The sequence below is a fragment of the Cyanistes caeruleus genome, chromosome 37, assembly GCF_971803275.1.
Source record: "Cyanistes caeruleus chromosome 37, bCyaCae1.hap1.1, whole genome shotgun sequence".
NCBI lineage: Eukaryota > Metazoa > Chordata > Aves > Passeriformes > Paridae > Cyanistes > Cyanistes caeruleus.
Genome location: NC_141738.1, coordinates 1,763,377 through 1,782,557, shown reverse-complemented (window position 1 = coordinate 1,782,557; position 19,181 = coordinate 1,763,377). Strand labels below are relative to the sequence as shown.

At 51.6% G+C, this 19,181-nt stretch overlaps 1 protein-coding gene across 3 annotated transcripts; it reads left to right on the top strand.

Annotated features, from left to right (window-relative positions):
* Window positions 1-48: 48 nt before the first annotated feature.
* On the top strand, window positions 49-18,254 carry EIF4A1 (eukaryotic translation initiation factor 4A1). 3 transcript variants are annotated; one of them, XM_086871832.1, is made up of 12 exons: window positions 49-119; window positions 715-763; window positions 1,281-1,413; window positions 2,756-2,791; window positions 2,896-2,999; window positions 4,968-5,136; window positions 7,553-7,662; window positions 9,365-9,508; window positions 11,551-11,688; window positions 14,014-14,103; window positions 14,763-14,842; window positions 16,357-18,254. In XM_086871832.1, the coding sequence occupies exons 1-12, from the start codon at window positions 97-99 to the stop codon at window positions 16,499-16,501; spliced, it is 1,221 nt and encodes a 406-aa protein (XP_086727958.1). In that variant the 5' UTR covers window positions 49-96; the 3' UTR covers window positions 16,502-18,254. The 3 variants fall into 3 exon arrangements, with proteins under 3 accessions (XP_086727958.1, XP_086727959.1, XP_086727960.1); XM_086871833.1 differs by lacking the exon at window positions 2,756-2,791 and adding an exon at window positions 2,433-2,468 and having other exon boundaries at window positions 77-119; XM_086871834.1 differs by lacking the exon at window positions 2,756-2,791 and having other exon boundaries at window positions 88-119; window positions 2,860-2,999.
* Window positions 18,255-19,181: the final 927 nt, after the last annotated feature.

The window sequence follows — 19,181 nt, the reverse complement described above, 5'->3', positions numbered from 1 at the left end:
CGGGCGGAGCGGACCAATGGCGGCGCGGGGGGGGCGCGGCCCGGGCGCTTCTTAAAGCGGCGCCGGGCGCGGGGGGGCCCTGAGCGGAGCCCGGAGATGTCGGCGAGTCACGACAGTCGGTGCGATAGCGGCGGGGGGAGGGGCGGCGGGGCCTGCGCGGGACACGGCGCGGGTTGGGGGAGGGGCGGTGGGGCCGCGTTCTCCCGTTCCTCCACGCCGCGATTTCCTGAGGGGAAACCTGGCGGGGTTTTCCCCTTTTCCCGCTCGGTTCCGCTCCCCCGCCGCTCCCGCCGCCGTTTCCCGCGGGTTTTTTTCCCGGTTTTCCCGGTTTTTTTTCCTCCCGGTTTTTTTTCCCCACCCGCGGTTCCCTCCCTTCCCCTCCCCCCCCCCCGGCCCCCGCCCACGTGGTCGGCGCCGAGCGCGCGCCTCCATTGTCCCGGCGGGCGCGCTGACGTCACGCGCGGCGCGAACGCCGATTGGCCCGGGCCGGGGGGGAATGAATAAACCGGAAGCGGGCGGGGCCTCGCTCGTAGCAGCTTCCGGCGGCGCCGCGTGGTCGGAGGGGGAGGGGCCGGAGCCGCTTCCGGTCACGTGGTGGGGGGTTAGGGAAACTATTAAATAAAAAACCGCGGGAACGGCGCGGCGGCGGTGACGTCACGGTACGGCCGCGATGATGTCATGATGACGCCTGTTCTCGCCCCCCCACATCGGCAGATCCCGGGAGAGCGGCCCTGAGGGGATGGAGCCGGACGGGGTCATCGAGGTCAGGAACTGGGAGCGACTGGGGGGAACTGGGAGGGAACTGGGAGGGGTTTGGGCCTTACTGGGAGGAACTGGGAGGGGTTTGGGCCTTACTGGGATGGACTGGGAGGGGTTTAGGACAGGCTGGGATAAGTTGGAGTTAAACTGGGAGGGACTGGGAGAGGTCAGAGTTGAACTGGGAGGGCCCCAAATCAAACTGGGATGGACTGGGAGGGGTTGGAGCCAAACTGGGATGGACTGGGAGGGGTCAGGATTGAACTGGGATGGACTGGGAGGGGTCAGGATTGAACTGGTAGGGTTTGGAACCAAACTGGGATGGACTGGGAGGGGTTGGAACCAAACTGGGAGGGGTTGGAACCAAACTGGTCCGACTGGGCCGAGGCTCTGTCCTTACTGGGACTGGTCTGTACTGGTTTATGGGGGTTTTTACTGGTCTGTACCGGTCTGTGCTGGTTTGTACTGGTTTGTACTGGTTCTCACTGGTTTGTACTGGTTTGTACTGGTTTGTACTGGTGCAGAGTAACTGGCACGAGGTTGTGGACAGCTTTGACGAGATGAACCTGTCGGAGGCGCTGCTGCGCGGGATCTACGCCTACGGCTTCGAGAAACCCTCGGCCATCCAGCAGAGAGCCATCCTGCCTTGTATCAAAGGTGAGAACTCACCTGTGCACACCTGGACAGGTGTGTGGGACCTGTCCCAGTACAGCCCAGTACAGCCCCAGTGCCCCCAGTACAGCCCAGTCCATCCCAGTACAGCCACGGCTTCGAGAAACCCTCGGCCATCCAGCAGAGAGCCATCCTGCCTTGTATCAAAGGTGAGAACTCACCTGTGCACACCTGGACAGGTGTAACCAGTATAAACCAGTACAGCCCAGTACAGCCCCAGTGCCCCCAGTACAGCCTCGGCTTCGAGAAACCCTCGGCCATCCAGCAGAGAGCCATCCTGCCTTGTATCAAAGGTGAGAACTCACCTGTGCACACCTGTGCACACCTGGACAGGTCATCCCAGTACAGCCCAGTACAGCCCCAGTGCCCCCAGTACAGCCACGGCTTCGAGAAACCCTCGGCCATCCAGCAGAGAGCCATCCTGCCGTGTATCAAAGGTAAACTCACCTGTGCACACCTGTGCACACCTGGACAGGTCATCCCAGTATAAACCAGTACAGCCCCAGTGCTCCCAGTCCGTTCCCAGTTAATTCCAGGGATCACCTGGGCACACCTGTAGGGACACAGACACCTGGACACACCTGTGAACACACCTGGATACACCTGGATACACACCTGGATACACCTGGATGGACACACACACACCCCTGTAACACACCTGTTCACACCTGTTCTGTCCCCAGGCTATGACGTCATCGCGCAGGCGCAGTGCGGCACAGGTAACACCTGTGACACACCTGTACACACACACCTGTACACACCTGTAACTCTCACCTGTTCTGTCCCCAGGCTATGATGTCATCGCGCAGGCGCAGTCGGGCACAGGTAAAACCTGTACACACACACACCTGTACACACACACACCTGTAACTCTCACCTGTTCTCACCTGTCCCCAGGCTATGACGTCATCGCGCAGGCGCAGTCGGGCACAGGTAAAACCTGTGACACCTGTACACACACACGCCTGTACACACCTGTAACACACACACCTGTTCTGTTTCAGGCTATGACGTCATCGCGCAGGCGCAGTCGGGCACAGGTAAAATCTGTGACACACCTGTAACATACACACCTGTAACACACCTGTCCTTTCTCACCTGTCCCCAGGCTATGACGTCATCGCGCAGGCGCAGTCCGGCACAGGTAACACCTGTACACACACACACCTGTACACACACACACCTGTAACACACCTGTTGTGTCTCACCTGTCCCCAGGCTATGACGTCATCGCGCAGGCGCAGTCCGGCACAGGTAAAACCTGTGACACACCTGTACACACGCACACCTGTACACACCTGTAACACACACACCTGTTCTGTTTCAGGCTATGACGTCATCGCGCAGGCGCAGTCCGGCACAGGTAACACCTGTACACACACACACCTGTACACACCTGTAACACACCTGTCCTTTCTCACCTGTCCCCAGGCTATGACGTCATCGCGCAGGCGCAGTCGGGCACAGGTAAAACCGCCACCTTCGCCATCTCCATCCTGCAGCAGGTGGAGCTGGAGCTCAAGGCCACGCAGGCGCTGGTGCTGGCCCCCACCCGCGAGCTCGCCCAGCAGGTACCAGTTCAGACCAGTTCAGACCAGTTCAAACCAGTTTAAACCAGTTTAAACCAGTTCAAACCAGTTCAAACCAGTACAAACCGGTTTGAACCGGTTGGGACTGGGGGGGGGACGCGGGGGCGGGTGGTGGTGGCGCCCCCTTGTGGCTGCTGCAGGGGGGGGTGGCACCTGTGCGGGACCAGTTTGGACCAGTATAAACCAGTTCAAACCACTTTGGACCAGTATAAACCGGTTCAAACCAGTTCAAACCACTTTGGAGCAGTATAAACCGGTTTGGACCAGTATAAACCAGTTTGGACCAGTACAGACCAGTATAAACCAGTTCAAACCAGTTTGGAGCAGTACAGACCAGTATAACCCAGTAAAAACCAGTCCAAACTTTTCCAAACCGGTCCAAACCAGTCCAAACCAGTCTGTACCATTCTAACCCAGTCCAAACTGGTCCAAACCAGTAAAAACCAGTCCAGATCGACCCACACCAGTATAACCCAGTAAAAACCAGTCCAAACCGGTCCAAACCGGTCTGTACCATTCTAACCCAGTCCAAACTGGTCCAGACCAGTCCGAATTGGTCCAAACCAGTCTGAACCAGTCCGAACCAGTCCGAATTAATCCAGACCGGTATAACCCAGTCCAAACCGGTCCAAACCAGTATAACCCAGTCCAAACCAGTATAACCCAGTCCAAACCGGTCCAAACTGTTCCAAACCGGTCCAAACCAGTATAACCCAGTGTATCCCAGTCTGTCCCAGTAGCCCCCGTCCGCCTGGGCAGGGCGGGGCCCGCTGGCCCCGGTCCCGAATCCGGCGGGGGCAGAGCAGCTCCCAGTTCATCCCAGTCCGGCCCAGTGGCCAAACTGGTTCATACCTGGGGCACACCTGAGCGCGCCGTGACGTCATCGGTGACGTCATCGGTGATGGCGCGAATGGGGGGAAAAAAACGGGAATTTTTGAGGGGAATTTTGGGGAATTTTAGGGGATTTTTTTTGGATTTTTGAGGGGATTTAATGGGAATTTTTATAGGAGTTTTTGGGATTTTTTAGGGAATTTTTGGGATTTTTTTAGGAAATTTTTGGGATTTTTTAAGGGAATTTTTGGGATTTTTTAGGGAATTTTTGGGATGTTTTAAGGGAATTTTTGTGGGAATTTTTGGGATTTTTTAAGGGGATTTTTGGGATTTTTGTGGGAATTAATGGGAATTTTTATGGGAATTTTTGGGTTTTTTAAAGGGAATTTTTTTGGATTTTTAAGAGATTTTTTTGGGATTTTTTTGGGAACTTTTGGGATTCTTTTAAGGGAATTTTTTTGGGATTTTTTTGGGGGATTTTTTAGGGAATTTTTAAGGGACTTTTTTGGGAATTATTTGGGGGTTTTTAATGGGATTTTGGGGTTTTTTAATGGGATTTTGAGGTTTTTCACAAGATTTCAGGTTTTTTTATGGGATTTCGGGGTTTTTTATGAGATTTTGGATTTTTTAGCGGGATTCATGCAGGGATTTTGGGGTTTTTTAATGGGATTTCGAGGTTTTTAACAAGATTTCAGGTTTTTTTATGGGATTTCGGGGTTTTTTTAATGGGATTTTGGGGTTTTTTTATGGGATTTCGGGGTTTTTTTATGGGATTTATGGTTTTTGTATGGGATTTCAGGTGTTTTTACGGAATTTTGGGGTTTTTTTATGGGATTTCGGGGTTTTTTTACGGGATTTCGGGGGTTTTTTCCGGGATTTCGGGGTTTTTAATGGGATTTCGGGGGTTTTTTTACGGGATTTCGGGGTTTTTTTATGGAATTTCAGGTTTTTTTATGGGATTTCAGGTTTTTTTATGGGATTTTGGGGTTTTTTTATGGGATTTCGGGGGTTTTTTTATGGGATTTCGGGGGTTTTTTGTGGGATTTTGGGGTTTTTTTGTGGGATTTTGGGTTTTTTTTCGCCGTGACGTCACCGCTGACGTCACCGCTGACGTCACAGATCCAGAAGGTGGTGATGGCGCTCGGGGACTACATGGGGGCTTCGTGCCACGCCTGCATCGGCGGCACCAACGTCCGCGCCGAGGTGCAGAAGCTGCAGCTGGAGGCGCCGCACGTGGTGGTGGGGACGCCGGGACGCGTCTTCGACATGCTCAACCGCCGCTACCTCTGTGAGTGGGGCCAAAAAACCCCGATTTCACCCCAAAAACGGGATCCCCCACCCCGAAAACCCCAAAAAACACACCCAGAGCACCCAAAAATGGCATTAATTCGGGTTAAAATGGGTTAAAAATGGGTTAAAATGGGTTAAAAATGAGATTAAAGTGGGATTCATTGGCTCAACCGCCGCTACCTCTGTGAGTGGGGCCAAAAAACCCCGATTTCACCCCAAAAACGGGATCCCCCACCCCGAAAACCCCAAAAAACGCACCCAGAACACCCAAAAATGGTGAAAATCCAGGTTAAAATGGGTTAAAAATGGGATATAACAGCCCAATATTGGCTCAACCGCCGCTACCTCTGTGAGTGGGGCCAAAAAACACCGATTTCACCCCAAAAACGGGATCCCCGACCCCGAAAACCCCAAAAAACGCACCCAGAACACCCAAAAATGGTGAAAATCCGGGTTAAAATGGGTTAAAAATGGGATATAACAGCCCAATATTGGCTCAACCGCCGCTACCTCTGTGAGTGGGGCCAAAAAACCCCGATTTCACCCCAAAAACGGGATCAGAGACCCCGAAAACCCCAAAAAACGCACCCAGAGCACCCAAAAATGGTGAAAATCCAGGTTAAAATGGGTTAAAAATGAGATTAAAGTGGGATTCATTGGCTCAACCGCCGCTACCTCTGTGAGTGGGGCCAAAAAACCCCGATTTCACCCCAAAAACGGGATCCCCGACCCCGAAAACCCCAAAAAACGCACCCAGAGCACCCAAAAATGGTGAAAATCCGGGTTAAAATGGGTTAAAAATGGGTTAAAAATGAAACTAATGGGCTGAGCCATCGCTATCTCCGTGAGTGGGGCCCCAAAAATCCCCAAATTCACCCCAAAAACGGGATCAGAGACCCCGAAAATCCCCAAATTCAGCCAAAAACGGGATCAGAGACCCCAAAAATCCCCGAATTCACCCCAAAACGCCCAAAAAATGGCAAAACTCTGCCTGAGCAGCACCAAAAGTCCCGTAATTGAGCCCAAACTTGGGAATTTTGGGAGTTTTTGGGAATTTTTGGGAATTTGGGGCGGGGTCCCCCCTGTGATGAGCCGACCCCCATGGAAAAATCCAAATTGGGGTTTTTAGTTCAAAAAATGTCAATTTTGGTTGTTTTTTTCGCATTTTTTGGGGTTTTTTTGGGTTTTTTCCCATTTTTGGGATGGGGATTTTTGGGAATTTTGGGAATTTTGGGAATTTGGGGCGGGGTCCCCCCTGGGATGAGCTGAGCTTGGGGGTGGCTCCCAAATTTGGGGTTTTTAGTTTAAAAAATCCCTTTTTTTTTGTTTTTTCGCATTTTTTTTGGGTTTTTCCCCGTTTTTTGGGATGGGGATTTTTGGGATTTTTGGGAATTTTGGGAATTTGGGGCGGGGTCCCCCCTGTGATGAGCTGCGTGTCACCTGACCCCGGGGGAGGGTCCCGGCCCCGCGTCCTGCCCGGCCCCGACCCCGAGCCCGGGGGCTGATCAGCGCCAGGACTGAGGGGGGACCCCAAAAACCCCCAAAAAACCCAAAAAACCCCAAAAATCCACCCTGGAAACCCCAAAAAACCTAAAAATCCACCTGGGAAACCCCAAAAACCCCAAAAATTCACCCTGGAAACCCCAAAAACCCCAAAAAAACCCCAAAATCCTCAAAAATCCACCCTGGAAACCCCAAAAAGCCCCAAAATCCACCTGGGAAACCCCAAAAACCCCAAAAAACCCCCAAAATCCACCTGGGAAACCCCAAAAACCCCAAAAATTCACCCTGGAAACCCCAAAAAACCTAAAAATCCACCTGGGAAACCCCAAAAAAACCCCAAAATCCTCCTGGGGAACCCCAAAAACTTCAAAAAAAACCCCAAAATCCTCAAAAATTCACCCTGGAAACCCCAAAAAACCTAAAAATCCTCCTGGGAAACCCGAAAAACCCCAAAATAACCCCAAAATCCACTTGGGAAACCACAAAAAATCCCCAAAATCCTCCTGGGAAACCCCAAAAACCCCAAAAAAACCCCAAAATCCCCCTGGGAGATCCCAAAATCCCCAAAATTCCTTGGGAATTCATAAAATTCCTTCTCAGAACCCTCAAAAAACCCCCAAAAATCCCCATTTTCCCCCAAAAATCCCCATTTTCCCCCAAAAATCCCCATTTTCCCCCCAAAAATCCCCATTTTCCCCCCAAAAATCCCCATTTTCCCCCCAAAAATCCCCATTTCCCCAAAAATCCCCATTTTCTCCCCAAAAATCCCCATTTTCCCCTCAAAAATCCCCATTTTTCCCCCAGAAATCCCCATTTTTTCCCCCGAAATTCCCGGGATCCCCCCCAGTTTTCCCGGGCTCCCCCCGGAGCGGGGAATTCCGGGGGATTTTGCCCGAATTCCCGGTTTTTAGCCCCAAAGTTCATCAAGATGTTCGTGCTGGACGAGGCGGACGAGATGCTGAGCCGCGGCTTCAAGGACCAGATCTACGACATCTTCCAGAAGCTGAGCGGGAACACGCAGGTGGGGGAGCCCCAAATCGCCCCAAATTCCCCCCAAAAAACGGAACAAATCCGGGAGAATCCCAGGAAAAAAACGGGAAAAAAAAAAAACTCGGAATTCCGGGATTCGACCCCAAAAAAAAAACAACGAAAGGACCCCAAGTGCGGGGGAGGGGCTGGGATGGGTGAGGGGGGGTTGGGAATTTTTTGGGGGGAATTTTTGGGAATTTTTGGGGAAAATTTTGGGAATTTTTGGGGATATTTTGGATTTTTTTGGGGATTTTTTGGGATTTTTTGGGGATTTTTTTGGATTTTTTTGGGATTTTTTTTGGGATTTTTCGAGAATTTTTGGGAATTTTTTGGGAGTTTTTTTGGGATTTTTTGGGGATTTTTTTGGGGAAATTTTCAGGAATTTTTTGGGAATTTTTAGGACTTTTTTGGGATTTTTTTTGGAATTTTCAGTATTTTTGGGGGGAATTTTTTGGGAATTTTTGGGGATTTTTTCGAGAATTTTTGGGGAATTCTTGGGAACTTTTTTGGGAATTTTTTGGGATTTATTTGGGATTTTTTTTGGAATTTTTGGGAAGTTTTAGGGAGTTTTTAAGGATTTTTTAGGATTTTTTGGGAATTTTTTTGGGATTTATTTGGGATTTTCTAAGGAATTTTTGGGATCTTTTTGGGATGTTTTCTGGATTTTTTTGGGGAATTTTTGGGAAATATTTGGGGAATTTTTTTGGGGGATTTTCGGCTCCCTGGGGGAGTTTGGGGTTCCGGATTTGGGATTTTTGGGATTTCTGGGGGAATTTTGGGGTTTTTTGAGTTCCTGATCCCATTTTTGGGGTCCCCCAACCCCAATTTCGGTGTCCCAAGTCCATTTTTGGGTCCCAGACCCCAATTTCAGGTCCCCAAACCCAACTTTTGGGTCCCCAAACCCCAGTTTTGGATCCCCGACCCCGTTTTTGGGTCCCCAAACCCCAATTTCAGGCCCCCAGACCCGTTTTTGGGCCCCCAGACCCCAATTTCAAGTCCCCAAACCCCATTTTGGGCCCCCCAGACCCCAATTTCCGGCCCCCAGACCCCATTTTGGGCCCCCCAGACCCCATTTTTGGACCCCCAGACCCCGTTTTGGGGTCCCCAACCCCATTTTCAGGTCCCCAGACCCCAATTTCAAGTCCCCAAACCCCATTTTTGGCCCCCCAGACCCATTTTTGGGCCCCCAGACCCCATTTTGAACCCCCCAACCCCAATTTCAAGTCCCCAGACCCCATTTTGGGCCCCCCAAACCCCATTTTTGAGCCCCCCAGACCCGTTTTTTGGGCCCCCAGACCCCATTTTCGGGCCCCCCAGACCCCATTTTTGGGCCCCCCAGACCCCATTTTCGGGCCCCCCAGACCCCATTTTTGGAGCCCCCAGACCCGTTTTTGGGGTCCCCAACCCCAATTTCAAGTCCCCAGACCCCATTTTGGGCCCCCAGACCCCATTTTTGGACCCCCCAGACCCCATTTTTGGGCCCCCAGACCCCATTTTTGAGCCCCCAGACCCGTTTTTGGGGCCCCCAGACCCCATTTTTGGGCCCCCAGACCCCATTTTGGACCCCCCAGACCCCATTTTGGACCCCCCAGACCCCATTTTGAACCCCCCATCCCCATTTTTGGGCCCCCAGACCCCATTTTTGGAGCCCCCAGACCCGTTTTTGGGGTCCCCAACCCCGTTTGTGGGCGCAGGTGGTGCTGCTGTCGGCCACCATGCCGCTGGACGTGCTGGAGGTGACCAAGAAGTTCATGCGGGAGCCGATCCGGATCCTGGTGAAGAAGGAGGAGCTGACGCTGGAGGGGATCCGGCAGTTCTACATCAACGTCGAGAGGGAGGTGCGGGACAGGCGGCGCAAAATCGGGGCTCGGGGGGGAAATTTGGGGGTTTGGGGGTGAAGTTTGGGGTCTTGGGGATGAAATTTGGGGTTTTGGGGGTGAAATTCGGGCCTTGGGGACAAAATTTGGGGTTTTTGGGGCTAAAATTCAGGGTTTTGGGGGGAAATTTGGGGTTTGGGGACAAAATTCTGGGGTTTGGGGACAAAATTTGGGGTTTTGGGGGTGAAATTCAAGGGTTTGGGGGAAAATTTGGGGTTTTGGGGCTAAAATTCAGGGTTTGGGGGGAAAATTTGGGGTCTTGGGGGTGAAGTTTGGGGGTTTGGGGGTGAAATTTGGGGTCTTGGGGATGAAATTCTGGGGTTTGGGGAAAAAATTCCGGGGTTTGAGGACAAATTTTGGGGTTTTGGGGGTGAAATTTGGGGTTTTTGGGGCTAAATTCAGGGTTTTGGGGGTGAAATTTGGGGTTTGGGGACAAAATTCTGGGGTTTGGGGACAAAATTTGGGGTTTTGGGGGTGAAATTTGGGTTTTGGGGGTGAGATTTGGGGTCTTGGGGGTGAAATTTGGGGTTTGGGGACAAAGATCTGGGGTTTGGAGACAAAATTTGGGGTTTTGGGGCTAAAATTCAGGGTTTGGGGGGAAAATTTGGGGTCTTGGGGGTGAAGTTTGGGGGTTTGGGGGTGAAATTTGGGGTCTTGGGGACAAAATTCTGGGGTTGGGGGAAAAAATTCGGGGATTTGAGGACAAATTTTGGGGTTTTGGGGGTGAAATTTGGGGTCTTGGGGGTGAAATTTGGGGGTTGGGTGAATTTCAGGTTGTTTTGGGTGAGTTTTGGGAGAATTGGGTGATTTTGGGTGAATTATGGGTGAATTGGGGTTATTTTGGGTGAATTTTGGGTGATTTTGGGTGATTTTGGGGTTATTTTTGGTTATTTGGGGTGATTTTGGGTGAATTTTGGGTGAATTTTGGGTGATTTTGGGTGAATTTGGGTGAATTTGGGGTGATTTTGGGTGAATTTGGGGTGATTTTGGGTGAATTTTGGGTGAATTTTGGGTGAATTTTGGGTGAATTTTGGGTGAATTTTGGGTGAATTTTGGGTGATTTTGGGTGATTTTGGGTGAATTTTGGGTCTCTCCCGCATGGTCTCAGGATTTGTGGGGTGGCCCCGTGGCCCCCCCGCAGTGACCCCATGCCAGAGTGACCCCCCCGGACCATGGGCCGCCCCTCCCCCACCGTGGGGCCGGCCCCTGAGCGGGGGGGACAGCGCCCGGGGGGAGGGGCGGCTTTGGGGTCAGTTCCGGTCACTTTGGGGTCATTTGGGGTCAGTTTGGGACAGTTTGGGGTCACTTCCGGTCACTTTGGGTCAGTTTGGGGTCACTTTGGGTTGGTTCTGGTCACTTTGGGGTCATTTGGGTCAGTTTGGATGATTTTGGGGTCAGTTTGGGTGAGTTTGGGGTCAGTTCTGGTCACTTCGGGTCACTTGGTGTCAGTTTTGGTCACTCAGGGGTCACTGGGGTCACTCACAGGTCAGTGATGGTCACTCAGGGGTCACTCAGGGGTCAGTGATGGTCACTCAGGGGTCACTCAGGGGTCAGTGATGGTCACTCAGGGGTCACTCGGGGGTCACTCAGAGGTCACTCAGGGGTCACTCGGGGGTCACTCAGAGGTCACTCAGGGGTCACTCAGGGGTCACTCGGGGGTCACTCAGGGGTCACTCAGGGGTCACTCAGGGGTCAGTGATGATCACTCAGGGGTCACTCAGGGGTCATTCGGGGGTCACTCAGGGGTCACTCGGGGGTCACTCGGGGGTCACTCAGGGGTCACTCAGGGGTCAGTGATGGTCACTCAGAAGTCAGTGATGGTCACTCAGGGGTCACTCACGCTCCTCTCTCCGGCCAGGAGTGGAAGCTGGACACGCTGTGTGACCTGGGGGTCCCTCGGGGGTCACTCAGGGGTCAGTGATGGTCACTCAGGGGGTCACTCAGGGGTCAGCGATGGTCACTCAGGGGTCACTCAGAGGTCACTCGGGGGTCTCTCCGGCCAGGAGTGGAAGCTGGACACGCTGTGTGACCTGTACGAGACGCTGACCATCACGCAGGCGGTCATCTTCATCAACACCCGGCGCAAGGTGGACTGGCTGACCGAGAAAATGCACGCCCGGGACTTCACCGTGTCCGCAATGGTCAGTGGTCAGTGCTGGGGTCACCCGGGGTCATTGGGGTCACCCTGGGGTCACTCAGGGGTCAGTGGGACTGGCTGACCGAGAAAATGCACGCCCGGGACTTCACCGTGTCCGCAATGGTCAGTGAGGGTCACTCAGGGGTCATTGGGGTCACTCAGGGGTCACTCAGGGGTCACTCAGGGGTCACTCAGGGGTCAGTGGGACTGGCTGACCGAGAAAATGCACGCCCGGGACTTCACCGTGTCCGCAATGGTCAGTGAGGGTCACTCAGGGGTCACTGGGGTCACTCAGGGGTCACTCAGGGGTCACTCAGGGGTCACTCAGGGGTCAGTGGGACTGGCTGACCGAGAAAATGCACGCCCGGGACTTCACCGTGTCCGCAATGGTCAGTGGTCAGTGCTGGGGTCACCCGGGGTCATTGGGGTCACCCTGGGGTCACTCAGGGGTCAGTGGGACTGGCTGACCGAGAAAATGCACGCCCGGGACTTCACCGTGTCCGCAATGGTCAGTGAGGGTCACTCAGGGGTCATTGGGGTCACTCAGGGGTCACTCAGGGGTCACTCAGGGGTCACTCAGGGGTCAGTGGGACTGGCTGACCGAGAAAATGCACGCCCGGGACTTCACCGTGTCCGCAATGGTCAGTGAGGGTCACTCAGGGGTCACTGGGGTCACTCAGGGGTCACTCAGGGGTCACTCAGGGGTCACTCAGGGGTCAGTGGGACTGGCTGACCGAGAAAATGCACGCCCGGGACTTCACCGTGTCCGCAATGGTCAGTGGTCAGTGCTGGGGTCACCCGGGGTCATTGGGGTCACCCTGGGGTCACTCAGGGGTCAGTGGGACTGGCTGACCGAGAAAATGCACGCCCGGGACTTCACCGTGTCCGCAATGGTCAGTGCTGGGGTCACCTGGGGTCATTGGGGTCACCCTGGGGTCACTCAGGGGTCAGTGGGACTGGCTGACCGAGAAAATGCACGCCCGGGACTTCACCGTGTCCGCAATGGTCAGTGAGGGTCACTCAGGGGTCACTGGGGTCACTCAGGGGTCACTCAGGGGTCATTGGGGTCACTCAGGGGTCACTCAGGGGTCAGTGGGACTGGCTGACCGAGAAAATGCACGCCCGGGACTTCACCGTGTCCGCAATGGTCACTGCTGGGGTCACCTGGGGTCATTGGGGTCACTCGGGGGTCACCCGGGGTCATTGGGGTCACTCGGGGGTCAGTGGGACTGGCTGACCGAGAAAATGCACGCCCGGAACTTCACCGTGTCCGCAATGGTCACTGCTGGTCACTCAGTGGTCACTCGGGGGTAATTGGGGTCACTCAGGGGTCATTGGGGTCACCCTGGGGTCACTCGGGGGTAATTGGGGTCACTCAGGGGTCATTGGGGTCACCCTGGGGTCACCCTGGGGTCACTCAGGGGTCAGTGGGGTGACTCAGGGGTCACTCAGTGGTCACTCGGGGGTCATTGGGGTCACCCTGGGGTCACCCAGGGGTCGCTCAGGGTCACTCAGGGGTCATTGGGGTCACTCAGGGGTCATTGGGGTCACTCGGGGGTCACTCTGGGGTCATTGGGGTCACTCAGGGGTCACTCAGGGGTCATTGGGGTCACTCAGGGGTCACTCGGGGGTCATTGGGGTCACTCAGGGGTCACTCGGGGGGCATTGGGGTCACTCAGGGGTCACCCAGGAGTCACTCAGGGGTCACCCAGGGGTCGCTCAGGGTCACTCAGGGGTCATTGGGGTCACTCAGGGGTCATTGGGGTCACCCAGGAGTCACTCAGGGGTCACCCAGGGGTCACTCAAGGGTCACTCAGGGGTCATTGGGGTCACTCAGGGGTCACTCAGGGGTCATTGGGGTCACTCAGGGGTCACTCAGGGGTCATTGGGGTCACTCGGGGGTCACTCAGGGGTCATTGGGGTCACTCAGGGGTCACTCGGGGGTCATTGGGGTCACTCAGGGGTCATTGGGGTCACTCAGGGGTCACCCAGGGGTCGCTCAGGGTCACTCAGGGGTCATTGGGGTCACTCAGGGGTCATTGGGGTCACCCTCGGGTCACTCAGGGGTCATTGGGGTCACTCAGGGGTCACTCGGGGGGCATTGGGGTCACTCAGGGGTCATTGGGGTCACTCAGGGTCACTCAGGGGTCATTGGGGTCACTCTGGGGTCACTGGGGTCACTCTGGGGTGGGGGAGGGGCCGCATGATGCCAATCTCGGGGGGAATCAAAGTGTGGGCGTGGCCCGATGGGCTGTGGGCGTGGCCTGTGCTTGTGGGCGTGGCCTGTGCTTGTGGGCGTGTCCCGCTGTGACCCCGCCCCCTCCGGCAGCACGGGGACATGGACCAGAAGGAGCGTGACGTCATCATGCGGGAATTCCGCTCTGGGTCCAGCCGGGTGCTGATCACCACCGACCTGCTGGTCAGTGCCGCCCCTCCCCCACCCTCCCCAGCCCCTCCCCCACCCCCGGGAACCCCTCCCCCACCCCCTCAAAAAAAACCCCGCCCAAAAACTCCCAAAAACGGCGAAAAAAACCGCCCAAAAATGGCCAATTCCGGCCCCTCCCCCACCCTCCCCAGCCCCTCCCCCACCCCGGGAACCCCTCCCCCACCCCGGGAACCCCTCCCCCACCCCCTCAAAAAAAACCCCGCCCAAAAACTCCCAAAAACGGCGAAAAAAACCGCCCAAAAATGGCCAATTCCGGCCCCTCCCCCACCCTCCCCAGCCCCTCCCCCACCCCGGGAACCCCTCCCCCACCCCGGGAACCCCTCCCCCACCCCCTCAAAAAAAACCCCGCCAAAAAACTCCAAAAAACTCCCAAAAACGGCAAAAAACCCCCAAAAAAAACCTCCCAAAAATGGCATTTTTTTGGCATTTCCCGGCCCCGTTTTTTCCCGTTTCTTCCCCAAATTCCAGGATTTTCCCCCGTTTTTTCTGGATTTCTCCCCAAATTCCAGGATTTCCCCCCAATTTTCTCCATTTAAATCCAATTTTTTCCAATTTTTTTTTAACTGAGCTCATTAAAATTTTGGATTTTTGCCCAAATCCGGCCGATTTCACCCCAAAATTTCCCCCCTCAGGCCCGGGGCATCGACGTCCAGCAGGTCTCGCTCGTCATCAACTACGACCTCCCCACCAACCGCGAGAATTACATCCACAGGTGGGGGGGGGAGGGGCGGGGGGAGGGGCCCGGGGGTGGGGGAGGGGCGGGGGAGGGGGAGTGGCCTCGGGTGGGGGAGGGGAGCCCAAAAAAACCCGGAGTTTTTAAAGGTTTTGGGGTAAAAACAAGGAAAAAAATGGGAATTAAAGGGGTGGGGGAGGGGCTTTGGGGGTGGGGGAGGGGAGGGGGAGGGGGAGGGGCCTCGGGTGGGGGAGGGGAGCCCAAAAAAACCCCGGAATTTTTAAAGGTTTTGGGGTAAAAATGGGGAAAAAATGGGAATTAAAGGGGTGGGGGAGGGGCTCTGGGGGTGGGGGAGGGGCTCTGGGGGTGGGGGAGGGGTGGGATAAAAAATTCCCGAATTTTAGAGGTTTTGTTTGGGAATGAAATTGGGAGAAATTTGGGGTTTTTTTGGTGTTTTTCCCGTCCCCGTTTTGGTTTTAAAAATGGGGATTTTCGCTCTGGGTTTTGACCTGAAAAAATCCGAATTTTTTGGCGTTTTTTGGTCTCCAAAAACTCGGAATTTCTCGTCAATAAAAACTTAAATTTTGACCTTTAAAAACCCGGATTTTTTAACCAATAAAACCTCGATTTTCCCCCAATAAAAACCCAAATTTCCCACCAATAAATTCCCATTTTTCACCATGAATTGTCCCTGGATTTTCCCTGCTGAATTCCCATTTTTTCCCAAGAATTCCCCATGGATTTTTCCATGAATTTTCCCATTTCTCCCCTGAATTCCCTGTGGATTTTCCCTGGATTTTCCCCTGCTGAATTCCCATTTTTTCCCCCGGATTTTCCTTTTTTTCCCCCGGATTCCCCACGGGTTTTCCCATGAATTTTCCCATGGATTTCCCCATGGATTTTCCCTCTGAATTCCCATTTTTCCCCCATTTTTCCCCTGCAGAATTCCCATTTTTCCCCCTGATTTTTCCCCCTTTTTCCCCTGCAGAATTCCCATTATTTTTCCCTGCAGAATTCCCATTATTTTTCCCTGCAGAATTCCCATTTTTCCCCATGAATTTCCCCCATTTTTCCCCTGCAGAATTCCCATTATTTTCCCCGTTTTCCCCCATATTTCCCCTGCAGAATTCCCCTTTTTCCCCAGGATTTTTCCCATTTTTCCCCTGCAGAATTCCCATTTTTCCTCCTGCAGAATTCCCATTTTTCCCCCATTTTTCCCCATGAATTTCCCCATATTTCCCCTGCAGAATTCCCATTTTTCCCTGCAGAATTCCCATTATTTTTCCCCCGTTTTCCCCATGAATTCCCCTGCAGAATTCCCATTTTTCCCCTGCAGAATTCCCATGATTTTTCCCTGCAGAATTCCCCTTTTTCCCCATGAATTTCCCCATATTTCCCCTGCAGAATTCCCATTATTTTTCCCTGCAGAATTCCCATTTTTCCCCCATGAATTCCCCTGCAGAATTCCCATTTTTCCCTGCAGAATTCCCATTTTTCCCTGCAGAATTCCCGTTTTTCCCTGCACAATTCCCATTTTTTCCCCGTTTTCCCAGGATCGGCCGCGGGGGCCGTTTCGGCCGCAAGGGCGTGGCCATCAACATGGTGACGGAGGAGGACAAACGGACGCTGCGGGACATCGAGACCTTCTACAACACGGCCATCGAGGAGATGCCGCTCAACGTGGCCGACCTCATCTGAGCCCCAAATCCCCCCAAATCCCCCCAAAATCCCCCAAAATTTCCGCCTTTCCCGGGGTTTTTATGGAATTTTTTTCGGGGTTTTTTTTAAATTTTTTTTAATTTTTTTTTTATTTTTTTTTTGGATTTTTTAGAATTTTTTTTGGATTTTTTAAAATTTTTTTTATTTTTTTCTTAATTTTTTTGGAATTTTTTTCCCTTTTTTTTTTAATTTTTTTAATTTTTTTTTTTTTTTTTTATTTTTTTGGAATTTTTTAAAAATTTTTTTGGACTTTTTTTGGGATTTTTTATTTTTTGGAATTTTTTTGGAATTTTTTTGATATTTTTCGGATTTTTTTTTTAATTTTTTTTTATGATTTTTAGGACTTTTTGGAATTTTTTTTGGCTTTTTTTTGGGTTTTTTCTAAAAATTTTTTTGGATTTTTTTTTGTATTTTTTTGATTTTTTTTTTGGTTTTTTTTATTTATTATTTTTAGGATTTTTTGGAATTTTTTTGGCTTTTTTTTGGGGTTTTTTTAAAAATTTTTTTTGATTTTTTTGGGGGGTTTTTAAAAAATTTTTTTTGGAATTTTTTTGATTTTTTTTCCCTTTTTTTTTTTTTTTATTTTTTATTGGGTTTTTGGGGGGATTTTTTGTTTCATTTTTTACTTTTTTCCTTATTATTATTTTAATTTTTTCGGGGTTTATTTCAGGATTTTTTTCTTTTTTTTTTCACCTTTTTTTTGGGATGTTCTTAAAACTTTTTTTGCTTTTTTTTTCACTTTTTTCCCCTTTTTTAAGGCCGTTTTTACCGATTTTTAAAACTTTTCCAAATGGGGGTTTCAGCCCCTCCCCTTTCCTCTTCTTTTTACATTTTTTTACTGTTTTCCCGGGGTTTTTCCAGGTTTTTTTTTTACATTTTCAAGGTGCTTTTTATGGATTTTTAAGGGGTTTTTAGGAATTTTTCAGCCCTGCCCCTTCCCCCATTTTTTCCCATTTTTTCCCTTTTTTCCCTTTTTTTTCCCTCCCCTTTTTTACTTTTTCTCCCAATTTTTTTCTTTTTATTTTATTCCTTTTTTCCATTTTTTTTTTAAATTTTTTTGGGGTCGTTTTTATGAATTTTTTGAGGTTGGTTCCAGCCCTGCCCCTCCCACAATTCCATTTTTTTCCCATTTTTCCTGGATTTTTCCCCATTTTTTCCCTGTTTTATTTTTCCCTTTTTCCCCCAATTTTTTCCCTTTTTTCCCTCAATTTTTTTTGCCTTTTTTTCCCTCAATTTTTTTTGCCTTTTTTTCCCTCAATTTTTTTTGCCTTTTCCCTCTGATTTTCCCCATTTTTGGGGCCGTTTTTTTTACACTTTTCAGGTCAATTCCCAGGATTTTTCCAACCCCTCACTTCATTTTTTTTTCCCAATTTTTTAGGGACATTTGTAATGATTTTTACAATTTTTGGGGGCCCTCCCCCGCTCCATTTTTCACCTTTTTTTAGGTCAATTTTAGGGATTTTTTAAATTCCCAAAATTCCTCATTTTTCCAACCCCTCCTCCACCTGATTTTTTTTGGGGCAAAAATCACTTTTTTTGGGGATGGGATCAAAGCCCCTCCCCCACCCGTTTTTTTTTGGGTTTTTTTTGGGATTTTTTTTTTTGGGGAATTATTTTTAAATTTTATTTTATTTTGGATAAACGTCACTTTTCGGGGGTCTCGCGCCCGCCCCTCCCCCACCCCCCTTTTGTAACGTTTATTTATTGGAATAAAAGCGATTTTGGGACAAAATCCCGGGAATTTATTGGGAATCGTCGGAGGCGGGGAAAAAAAAAACAACAACAACAAAAAAAAAGGGAAAATTCCGGCGATTTTGGGGCTTTTCCAGCCCCAAATTTGGGTTAAAACGCCCCAAAATCCTCAAATTTCCAGGTTCTGGGACCCCCCAAATCCCCTCGGGAGCCCCAAAATCGAGGAGAATTCATCAAATCCTCACAAATTTGGGTTGAAATCCCCCAAAATCAGCTCGGGACCCCCAAATTTGGGTTTAAATCCCTCAAAATCAGCTCAGGACCCCCAAAATTGGGTTGAAACCCCCCAAATTGGGGTCCTCACCCCTCGAGCGCCGCCACCACGGCCGCGCGGAGCCTCCGGCCTTCCTCATCATCCTCCTCATCATCCTCATCCTCCTCATCCTGGGGGGAATTTGGGCTGGAATTCCAGGAATTTGGGCTGAAATCCCAGGAATTTGGGCTGGAATTCCAGGAATTTGGGCTGAAATCCCGGGAATTTGGGCTGGAATTCCAGGAATTTGGGCTGAAATCCCGGGAATTTGGGCTGAATTCCGGGGAATTTGAGCTGAAATCCTGGGAATTTGGGCTGAATTCCCGGGAATTTGGGCTGAATTCCGGGGAATTTGGGCTGGAACCGCAGCTGGAACTGGGGGAACTGGGGCGGGAAACGGAACCGGGGGGATCCGGGCTGAAATCGGGGGGATTTGGGGGAAAATCGGGGGGATTTGGGTCGGAACCGGGGGGGTTTGGGTCAGAACCGGGGGGGTTTGGGTCAGAATCAGGAGGGTTTGGGTCGGAACCGGGGGGATTTGGGTCGGAACCGGGGGGATTTGGGTGGTTCCGCTGTTCCTGGTGTCTCTCCCGGTTCTGTTCCCGGTGGGGCAGCGGCTCTCCCCGCAGCTGGCAGAGGTTGTCCCGGTTCCGT